Consider the following 11,642-nt stretch of genomic DNA (forward strand, 5'->3'; position numbering starts at 1 on the left):
AAAAGAGATGCCAGTGGATGTCCGTATGGTGGATGCCATAACTACATGCACATAACATGTACATCACTTTTTTAAATTAATTATTAAATATGTAGGATTCACATATAAATTTTTGTGAATTCTATAAATCTAATGATTGATTTAAAAGAATGATGTATAAAAGATGTATAAATGATGTGCAAAAATCATTTCTCTAATCACTATGGTATAGTGGGTAACAAATAATAAATGGAAAATGCTTGAAATATTAATAATTTTTAATAATTAGATCTTATTCTGTTTAAATGATTCTTTCCTCTATATTTTTATTTCTCAAAACAAGAGATTTATGAATTAATAAGATACAAATGATCTAATAAGAGCAATAATCTTTTAAAATAAGTTCTATCAATGGCGTATTAATCAATATGGAATTGATTGATATGAATTAAGTTATTAAAAAAAAAAAGATTTATCTAATTCATTTCCTTTCTTTTGTCCAAATTCCTTCTTCTTTGGTCTAAATTTCTTCTGTTTCTGTCTTAAAAACACAGTACCATAATAAAACTATTAATTAAGCAACGATTTAAAATTTTGAATCCCTATTATAAAATTGAGTAATGATTCACTACCACCTAAATATACAACTTTTCAGTTTTCACCATCTTGTCTATGTGACAAGGTGGTTCCTTACCTTAATTTATTTTTTAAAAATAAAGAGTAATGATTCAATGCCATCCAAAGATACAACTTTTCACCATCTTGCCTATGTGGCAAGGTGGTCCCCCACCTTAATTTATTTTTAAAAAATAAAAAAACTCAAAAAGTAGTGGGGGACCACCTTGCCACATAGGCAAGGTGGTGAAAAGTTGTATATTTAGGTGGTAGTGAATCATTACTCAAAAATAAAAATAAAAACTCAAAAAGTAGTAGGGGACCGACCACCTTGCCACATAGACAGGGTGGTGAAAAGTTGTATATTTGGATGGCATTGAATCATTATTCTATAAAATTAACCTAGAAAATCTAAAATCTTATTATTATTATTATTATTAAAAAAAAAAAAGAAAAAAACTCAAAACCAGGGAAACCCTCACACTCACACTCCCACTCACACTCACAGACCCTCAAACTCACGTAGAGTCCAGAGGCAATCCCTAGAGAATGACAACCTCGCCGTCGATGGAGTCCCTGATCCTCCAGCTCCACGAGATCTCCGCCGTGAAGTTCGGTAACTTCAAGCTCAAGTCCGGCATCTCCTCTCCAATCTACATCGACCTCCGCCTCATCGTCTCCTACCCCTCCCTCCTCTCCCAAATCTCCCAAACCTTAATCTCCTCCCTCCCCGCCTCCACCAGCTACGACGTCGTTTGCGGCGTCCCCTACACCGCCCTCCCCATCGCTACCTGCGTCTCCGTTTCCCACAATACCCCCATGCTCATGCGCCGCAAGGAGGTCAAGGACTACGGAACTTCCAAATCCATCGAGGGCACTTTCGTCAAAGATCAGACCTGCCTGATCATCGAGGACCTCGTCACCAGCGGCGCGTCCGTGCTCGAGACCGCCGAGCCGCTACGCGCCGCGGGGCTGAGGGTCGAAGACGCCGTCGTCTTGATCGATAGGGAGCAGGGCGGGAGGGAGAATTTGTTGGAGAATGGGATTAGGCTTCACGCGTTGATCAGATTGACGGAGATGGTGAGGGTGCTGAGGGAGAAGGGTAAGGTGGAGGAGGACATGGAGCGCGTGGTGCTCGGGTTCCTGGAGGAGAATAGGAAGGTAGCGGTGCCGAAGGCGGTGAGGGTGAAGGGTTTGGGTTTCGGGGAGAGGGCGAAGATGGCGAAGAATGCGACGGGGAAGAGGCTCTTCGAGGTGATGGTGGAGAAGGAGAGTAATTTGTGTTTGGCTGCTGATGTTGGGACCGCCAAGGAGTTGCTTGACTTGGCCGAGAAGGTATGGAAAATGAAAATAAGGCCCGTTTGAAATCCCCTTTCCCTTTTCCTTTTCTTTGGAATTTTTTTTTTAATGATTGAAAAATAGGATTGATATAATATAAAGTTGAAATAATTTATATGAAAAAGTGAGAAAAATTTGTATTGTAGTGAGTTTTTTATTTAAAAAGTAATAAAAAAAGTGTTGATGTGATATAAAAAGTGAAAAAAGTAAGAATGTTTTGAAATTGATATTTTTTGGGAGAGGAAGGGAGGGGAAGGGGGATTCAGATTTTGTATTTGCAAATATTTTAGTCGATAAGAAATGATTGCAAGACTTTTAAGAAATTGATTGAACATGTTGAGTTGATTAATAATAGAAAAAAATTGCTTAGACATACAATTCTTTAAACGTATGTTGCATACGGCTTCCTGGGCTCACCCATCTTAAGCGACCCGCCCATTTGTCGCCACCCTAACAAGAAAGCACCCCCTAAGGTGCCGATGTGGGGTTAGGTCGGTGCCATTACCAATCACCATGTAGGGCGATCGGACTACCATATCCGACGTCAGAAGGACCAACGTAGAGTGGAGATTTGGTTGGAGTAGCGACCATGCTAGGCAATTTTTTGCCACTGATTTTGTACTGTTTACGTGAGTAAAGTAAATTCTTTTGGGTTGACGGAACGGTGGACGTTGTGAAAAAGTTATGCTTTTTAAAATGGGTTTTAGTTTAAATAATAATAATAGGTGATTGGTATGATATAAAAAGTAATAATATTTTTAGTTTGACTTTTTTTTTTCCTTATACTCAGAAGTACTAGTAAGTAGATGATGATGGTGATGGTCATTGAGAAGGTGGGTTGGGCCTGAAAAATTGGTCCGATTCATTATTGGGCGGGCTCAGTAAAGAGTGTTTGTTTTCTACAATTCATAAATTGTCTGTGTTTGTTATGTGAAGTAGATTAGATATGCTTGGTCTGCGCTGATTTTTCTCATTATTTGTTTTAGATGTGCTAGTCGTATAAATCATTAATTTATTTTGATCTTAAAGGATGGACCAAGCCTCTAACTTTACTGTGGGGTTGGGTATGAGGTGGTTGGCGTAGGCTGTGTTAATTTTAGGTGTACAAGCCGTTGTGGTTGGATATGGACATGGTAAAATCCTAGGAGGCATTTTCAAATGTTTTACTATGCTAATATATTAATGAAGGTAGTTCTACATTGACAGCACTGAAGAAAAGTATGAATTGGGTACATTTTTTTGCTAGTGCTTTACTCATGAGCCACCTCATTTTTGTTAGTCCTCTAATCTCGTAAATTTTGTGAACTTTTTAGATTTTCGACACCAATAGGGTGGTTGCTTCTCTTGTATATTTTTCGTGTACGCGAGCTTCTCTTCTTCTTCTTCAATGAATTATTATTCATTGAAAAAAAAGAGCCCCCTTATTTTAGCAAGCCAATGAACTCTATAATTTGTCATTCAATCGCAACTTTACTCCTATAAATTATGACTGGAACAAGCTCATTAATTGATGCGCTTGAGTTCATTAGTGAAGATTTGAGATGCAACATATCTAAAGTTGAGCTCATTGGGTGATTCGATTGAAATTTTACTACAGGTTGGCCCGGAGATATGCATGTTGAAAACTCACGTGGATATATTGCCTGACTTCACCCCAGATTTTGGCTCTAAACTTCGCGCGGTATGACTTGCCTGTTTTCTTTTTGGTTGGCACTTTGACAAAGTTCTTGATTATTAATGATAAAAATGTTTTGATTACATGTACCGTAGTGATTGGGTTTTGTTGGTGTTCAACATGAAATGTTCACCAAACTATGTACACTTGTACGTGACTATAGGCTTGAATGATATCTTGCTTTATTGTGCAATTGGACGTTCCAAGGAAGTTGAGTGGCTCCTTTGTGTTTTACGGGGATGTAAAAAATTTATCCCTGCATTTTCCAAATGTCAGTTATTGTTGCAAAGCCTTTTTACTTTCAAAGAAATGCATCATCGTATTGAAAAATCAGTTGATGATGTTAACCTCATTCATATTTTATTTCTTTTTCTTTTCCCTTTTGTTTTTTAGTTAAATTTATTACAAATTTTTCTTTTTGAATAAAAAATCCAACTTTATAGTTGTTCTCATAATCAGTGTTCAGTACCCAAAGCTTGGTGACAGATGCTGGCCTTGTTAATACTTTGAAGCTACTTTTGCTTTGCTTTATATAATTGACCTGTATTATATCATGTGGCTCTTGTGAGTCTGTGTTTAATTGAATTCACTGCTTATTTATAGCTAATTCACTGCTTTATTCTGTTGAAGATTGCTGATAAATATAATTTCTTAATCTTCGAAGACCGTAAGTTTGCAGACATTGGTAACACAGTGACAATGCAGTATGAAGGGTGAATGAGCTTCCCTCTAGTTTTTCTTAAATCCCCATTCTGTTCTATCTTGTCTTGGCCTGACAGCCCATGGTCCTGTTGTTTGCAGAGGTATCTTTCGGATATTGGATTGGGCTGATATCGTTAATGCTCACATAATTTCTGGTCCTGGAATCGTAGATGGACTGAAGTTAAAGGTTTCAACTAACTCTTTTATTTTAACTTTGAGCTAATCTATAGCTTTATTATTACCTTACTCAGTAGCTGGACCATAGTAAGGCCTCAAAAGAATCCTCCCTATGCTAATTTTGAGCACTCTTTGGACTGTATGTAGGGTTTGCCTCGGGGTAGGGGCTTGTTGTTGCTTGCTGAAATGAGCTCAGCTGGTAATCTTGCAACGGGAGACTACACAGCTGCAGCAGCAAAAATTGCAGAGGGTCACTCTGATTTTGTGATTGGCTTCATCTCAGTTAATCCAGCATCATGGCCAGGGGCACCTGTAAATCCAGCATTCATTCAGGCAACCCCTGGAGTCCAAATGGTAACTGGTGGTGATGCACTTGGTCAGCAGTACAACACTCCATATTCTGTAAGTGCTCACTTGTTCTCTCCGTTGGTATGCTTTTTCTTCATTCATTCACTCTTTTTCTTGGCAAAAGATAGATGGAAAGGGTAAATAGCAGCCAAAGGAGAGCAACTGGTTTTCCTAGAGTGCATTTGGCCTCGCAATCTTGCAGGCCAAACACGTTTTTAAACAAAATTGCAAAAAGTGTCCGGTTTGGGAGTGCTTTTGAAAAAAATGGCGGTTTGAAAATGTGAAAAAATCAATGTTTTGAAACCGCAAGTAAGGTAGTACTTTTTAAAACAAAGCACAATTTTAGAGGCCAAACCATGGTTTTAAATGATAAACTGTAATTTTAAAGGTCTAACTGTAATTTTATCGAATGCTTGATTTCGTTTTTAAAAATTTATTTTCATTAATTGCGTTTTGAAATTGCTATTTTTTTTTTTAAATGTTACTTATCAAATTTTTTAAATTTTTTTTAACTGCATGTTTTAAAACTAATATGCGAAACAGATACATTTATACTAGTTCAAAATTTTATTTAAGTCCTTGAATTTAATAAGATATTTCCTTGGGGATTGGGGCATTAGTTAGAGGAACTGTTTTCTCCAAGTATTCGTTGATTTATGATGCTCAAGTTTTCAACAGTGGCACTATAATACTTGTCAAAGTATCAATGGTAGGAAATGGACTCTCATACTCCATTGCTACTCTTCTCTACACTTTTGAGTTTCTCTTCTCTCTCTCTTGTTATTACAAGCTGTTACAGCCTTCATGACTCGGACAACTGATTTTCCAGGTCATCTATGATAGAGGTAGCGACATAATAATCGTAGGCCGCGGAATTATTAAGGCCGCAAACCCGGCAGAGGCAGCTCGGGAGTACCGTCTGCAAGGATGGGATGCATACTTGGCTAAATGCACCTAAGCCTCATGCTTGCATGGTTTGCTAATTGATGGATATGCATAAACTTTTTGCTTGAATGAAAGCTAGAGTGCCATGTATTCTTAAAGCGTGGTATCTAAGCCTCATGCTTGTATGGTTTGCTAATTGATGGATGCATAAACTTTTTGCTTGAATGAAAGCTAGAGTGACCTGTATTCTTAAAGCTTGACATATATATATATATATATATATGTTAGGACCGGCTCTTCCACTAGGCGATTTAGGCGGTTGCCTAAGGCCCCCAGTAGAAGAAGGCCCCATAAAAGATGGAAGAAGGCCCCGTGAAACTGAGACAGTTTGAAAAAAAAAATCAACAACTATTTAAAGAAAAAAAAATAGTGCATTATCTCTGTTTTGAAATACTGACTCTCGTTGAAAAATCAATCGTCAAGGTCTAAGAAAACAACGATTACCAAGACAAAAACCTGCATTATCTCTCCCTTACTCCAACTCCAACATAAAAATTGATCATTAAAGGCCTAAGAACACAACACTTTTGCACAAGAAAAAAGAACAGCACATTATTTCACCATTTGAGAGACTTTAGAACTCCACATAAAAATCAACCGTCAATCTAGGAATACAGATTTAAAAGTAATAAATAAAAAATATCATTTTCTTAATTCTAGCAAACTACTAAAATTACTTCTTGAAAAGTTATACAAATTTTTCCAGTAGCTATGTGGTAAGAGGGTCAAGACCACTGAGCTTATTTGAGACTTAGTCTCTCCTTCCAGCAAATTTTCACACCAATTAACTCAAGGTAAAGACACAAACACTAAGATACTAACCACCGTGATGGGTGGTAGGATTTTCATTTACTATTTTCTCGATCTATGACTCTTGAGTACTCTCTTTTTCTTTTTTCTTTTTCTTCTTCTTTATAAGGTTTTTTTTTTTTTTTTGTTGGATCTATGGCGCTGAGTTTGAAACTAATGGCTCAACCTTCTTTTATTTATTGTGAAGACAAGATTTGAAACTAATGGTTCAACTTTCTTTTTTTTATTGTGAAGGCAAGATACGACCATCTGTCATGACCACACATTTTTCATTGTTTTTATCGGTCATTTACAACCACATGTTCTGATGTGCTTGCCAACAAAAGCTTGTCATGTTATTAATTTTATTTTTGTTTTTTTACCTCTTATATCACTTTATCGTATGTCAAACAAAACTTGTGTATTGTGTTAAAAAACACAAAAACTTGAGTTAAGTAGATTTTTTGTTGAATAGCAAAATGTTTAGCAAAAAATATAATATTACATGTTTTTGCCCCTGTAAAATTTATATAGGCTTGCTACAAGTAATATAACATTGAATTTCAAAAGTGAAAACAATAATTTTAATATAAAAGTATAATAAAAAAATTTAAAATTTTATTTTTATTTAATGTTTAAATGTTAAAGAAAGTCTCATTTAAAATAATCACCTAAAGCCCCAAAATTTATTGAGCCAACCCTAATACAAGCGTGTCACATTTTTCTTCTACATGATAACTTTTGCTAGCATACGTGAATGTCCTCCCAGTCTATAAAAAAAATATGGATCCGTGGTGTGCGAGAAGAGGGCCAATGATGTAATAATTGCAAACATCAGGGTACTTTTTGCTTGTCTTTCTAAATGAATTTTACTTCATGATTATCTATTCTATTTGAATATTATTTCTTTTAACACCCAACAGCAACGAAGAACAAACTGATGCTGAAACAACTATTTTCTTGGATCAAATAAACCCAAAATGATGCATAGGAAAAATAATTTATATAGAACTTTGGGATAAATACAAAAAGGCCACATGAACTACCAACCATTTAAAAAAAAAAAAAAAAAAAAAAAAAAAAGCTTCATTAATTGGCATGTGTGACAATTTTATATATTAAATTACCATTTTATAGCAAAAGGCCCTTTCGATAGCGGATGGAAAAACAAAATTTGACTAAAATTTTTCGAAAATATCCTTAATTTGATTATTGAAAAACTAGATTTACCTTTTTTAAAAAAAATTAATACTAAATTTAATTGTTGTTTTTTTGAAAAGGGAATCTAATTTTTATTATTATTATTTTTGAATGAATAAATAAATAAGTTTATAACATGACTTATTTTCCTGCCATTTTCCTACTTTCTTGCATAAAATAAATATAATTTTTATTCCCATTTCCAAAAATACATAAAAAAAAAAAAAACTTTTTCACAAGAATAATCAAAATTATAGTCCAATTATGATAAAAAAAATAAATAATAATAATAATTTTTTTTTAAAAAAAAAAGAATAAAAAAAAAGAGAGAGATTATAATCCAATTAACTTTGACCCGACCCAGTTTCAAAAAAGAAAAAGAAAAAGAAAAAGAAAAAAGACTTTGACCCGACTCGGTTATTCAAAGTCATGTTTACGTGTTGTCGGCACAGAGTCAAAAATGGTGGCTTAAACCAACCAACTTTCAGACGTGCACATCACTATGTAACTGTCGCGCACGCACCAACACTATCCACAACTTAGAACGCTCTGACGCGCCCATTAACTGGCCAACAAGGCAACAACCCCATTTATCCATTCTTGGTTTTACTAATTAAAGCAGTCAAATTGGCTTAAAGTCTGTTTGGCCCGTCCGAACTTGTGATTTTAAAAAGTGTATTTTTTAAAAGAATGATTTTTTTAAACGTAGTTAAGTATTTAACAAAATTACAGTTTAGTTTTTAAAATTTTACATTTAAAAAAAAAACCTTATTATTTACAATTTGAAAAAACTGTTTTCTGCGTTTTTAAATTGTAATTTTTTAAAAACGCAATTTTCAAACGATTTATTTTCTGCGATTTGATTTAAAATCGAACTTTAATCTACAAAATTACAATCATAAACGCACCCTTACACTAGCAAATAGTTTTTTTTTTTCTTTTCTTTTTCTTTTGTTTATTAGCAGAAGCGTACAAGCAGACAATTATTATTCGCCCAATAATCGCTAACCGCATAACCGAGCCGGCGTATTAATCCGAGTGGAGAGAAAAATAAAAAAGATGTGACAAAAATCTATGACCATCGATTGACTGATTTATATGATTGTTGCATTTACGTATAAAGCAACTGACCAATGAATTTTTGTTGTAAAGGAGTTACAGTCGTTGGATTGGGGAAGAAGAGGGGACCCAATATAATTCTTCAGAAAAATAAGCAATCAGCTTCCTGTGTAAAGGAGTTTTGTTTAGTGGGGGCAGTGGTTAATTAATTAATATGAAAAACACTAGCTTTATATTTTTTATATCTCAGTTCAGCACAGCATATTTAATTTCCAGAATTTGTTTTGTTCGAGAGATTTTTGTGAGGTTGATTTCGAGTTTATTACGAGCTTTGTTGTCTATTTATCTGTCTTTTTTCCTCGGAGATTCTTGCTGATGCTTATCGGTCGGAGGAAAATGTATTGGCTGGCCGGGATCCTGTGTTCTTTACTCAGAAAATTATCCCCGACAAAGCATAGAAAGAGTTTGCTCTATCTCATCGGAAGGTTTTGATGGTAGAACTACTTATGTTTTTGAGCTTTGTTATATTTTGAACCTTTCTTGGTGGGGAAATATCATTTAGGGTGCGTTTGGAATTGTGATTTTGTAAACAATAAGTGCGATTTTAAACCAAATCGGAGAACATAAATCGTTTGGAAACTGCATTTTTAAAAATTGCGAATCGCAGATAAGATAATGTTTTTTTTTTAAATGCATAATTTTAAAGGCTAAACTGTGATTTTGTCAAACGCTTAACTGCATTTTTAAAAATCATTTTTTTTTTTTCAAATCGTACATTTTAAAATCATTATTTTAAATCGTATTTTTTGAAATTGCAAACCCAAACGGACCCTTACTGATATGGAGAAGAGTGCTTGTTGTTCCAACTCAGCCACGTCGTCTTGTTGACTCATCGATTGGGTTTGTTAAACAGTAGACAGGAATTTGGATCTCCCTGATACAACACAATTCTTGTATACGTGGGTCTGGAAGATAACAAGAGTCCCCAAAAGCTCCAGAGGGCACCGGAACCTTCAGGGGTCCGAGGGTCTTTAAGTTAGCGACCTAGGAAACCCCGGAACCTCTTGGGAACGAGGGCATATTGGGGAAATCCAACTGTTTGATCTGACAAGTTGTCGCTATCAAATACAAGATGTTTCCTGTAGACCATATCGAGGAGGTTTAGCAATGTCCAATTGCCGGCCAACCCCATGTCCAATTGCCGGCCAACCTTAGGCAAACCTTTATTATTTTACAGATTACTACATTCCCGCAGTTGAGGATCCACTTGGAGTTTGACACATCATCGTTCGGAAACTGTCACTAACAATTCTAATTATTTTTAAAAAAGTTTAAGACCATCTAAAATAAGCCTTAAAAATAGGCTCAAAAAATGCACAAAATACCAAAATAGGTCTAAAATGCGAATTTCTAAAAAATGGTTATGAGTTTTAATAACGGCTAATGGGTGGTTATTTTAAAACCGTTGTTGTGGTTAAGTTTATGAAAATCTAATAACCGGCTAAAGTGGTTGTGGTTGGCGGTTAAAAGCAATGACCGCTAACCCTAATGGCTTATACATTCCTATTAATTAGGAAGTAAATACTCTTAGGCCTTGGGAGTAATGCTACTCCTTACATTTTATCACATTTATTTTCTTTTGGCCAACTTGACGTATTTGAAGGACTTTTAATGTCAGTTACTTTAAAAAAAAAAAACTATTTAAAATATCTCATGTCAATCGGTATGAAATTGAGATGTGATATACATCTTCATATTTTTGAAAATCATCATTAGATTTAGATCTATAGGGTTCATGTGAAGGACCCACATAGACCTAGAGATCCAATGATAATTTTCAAAAGTAAAATGATGGAAGAAGGACAGAATGAGGAAATAAATCATTTCTTTTTAAAGCTATTTCAAAACATGTTTTTATATGTTGCCTTGTTATGGAAATTATTGAGATTTACAAAATTATAAATGATTTTGATTGAGATATGTTATTTGCACAATTCCTACACAACAATTACACAACAATGCTGATGTGTCAAACATTTTCATTTTTAACATGGAAATTATTGAGATTTACAAAATTATAAATGATTTTGATTGAGATATGTTATTTGCACAACTCTTACATAACAATTGCACAACAATGCTGATGTGTCCAGTATTTTCATTTTAAAAAAAATGAAAATATTGGACACATCAGCATTGTTGTGCAATTATTGTGCAAAATTATTGTGCAAACCTATCTCTTTTGTTTTGTTACATATAATAGTTGCCTAAATAAACTTACAAACTATTATTGAAGTTCTCTAATTTTTCATACTGATGACTGCCTAATTCAATTCATCATATGAACACTAAATTTTTTATTAATCAAATACAAGTATTTCTTTTTATAGCATTTTGATTAAAGAAACACTAGAAAAATAGTCTAATCCCTATTTTATTTTTTGCTCCTATAAAACTTCTAAATATTGCATTAATAAAATAAAATAAATAAATATTTTAAAAAATAATTATTAAAATTAAAGGAATTATAGATGTAAAGATAAATGGTGAAAGAGGATAATATATTAATATTCTATAATTGATAAAAGAGAAGATTGTTTACGCTCCAAAGGAGCGCGTGGGGATTGCTGTAGCTGAAAGTTTATGCGCCAACCGAAGAATTAACCGCCAGAACCGTATCATTCCCCAAAATTCCCGATTCTCCAATGTTTTGACTTTTTGTTTTCGTGGCACTCACATTCTATTTATATTAAAAAAAAAAAATCCAATTTTTTAAAAGATAAATACAAATAAAAAATAAAATAACCTAAAAAAA

At 34.2% G+C, this 11,642-nt stretch overlaps 1 protein-coding gene across 1 annotated transcript; it reads left to right on the forward strand.

The window, feature by feature from the left end:
* The first annotated feature begins 1,063 nt into the window (after positions 1–1,063).
* On the forward strand, positions 1,064–5,973 carry LOC133880202 (uridine 5'-monophosphate synthase). Its single transcript, XM_062319104.1, has 6 exons — positions 1,064–1,929; positions 3,530–3,613; positions 4,238–4,320; positions 4,409–4,496; positions 4,634–4,888; positions 5,664–5,973. Exons 1-6 carry the CDS (start codon positions 1,144–1,146, stop codon positions 5,790–5,792), a joined length of 1,425 nt encoding a protein of 474 aa, XP_062175088.1. The 5' UTR covers positions 1,064–1,143; the 3' UTR covers positions 5,793–5,973.
* The last annotated feature ends 5,669 nt before the right edge of the window (positions 5,974–11,642 follow it).

Source organism: Alnus glutinosa, chromosome 10 (genome assembly GCF_958979055.1).
Source record: "Alnus glutinosa chromosome 10, dhAlnGlut1.1, whole genome shotgun sequence".
In the NCBI taxonomy this organism is placed as follows: domain Eukaryota; kingdom Viridiplantae; phylum Streptophyta; class Magnoliopsida; order Fagales; family Betulaceae; genus Alnus; species Alnus glutinosa.

Coding starts and splice junctions, on each gene's coding strand:
- LOC133880202 (XM_062319104.1), top strand. CDS start 1,144: ATGACAACCTCGCCGTCGATGGAGTCCCTGATCCTCCAGCTCCACGAG. Junction 1,930..3,529: donor TGCTTGACTTGGCCGAGAAG/GTATGGAAAATG, acceptor ATTTTACTACAG/GTTGGCCCGGAGATATGCAT. Junction 3,614..4,237: donor TTGGCTCTAAACTTCGCGCG/GTATGACTTGCC, acceptor ATTCTGTTGAAG/ATTGCTGATAAATATAATTT.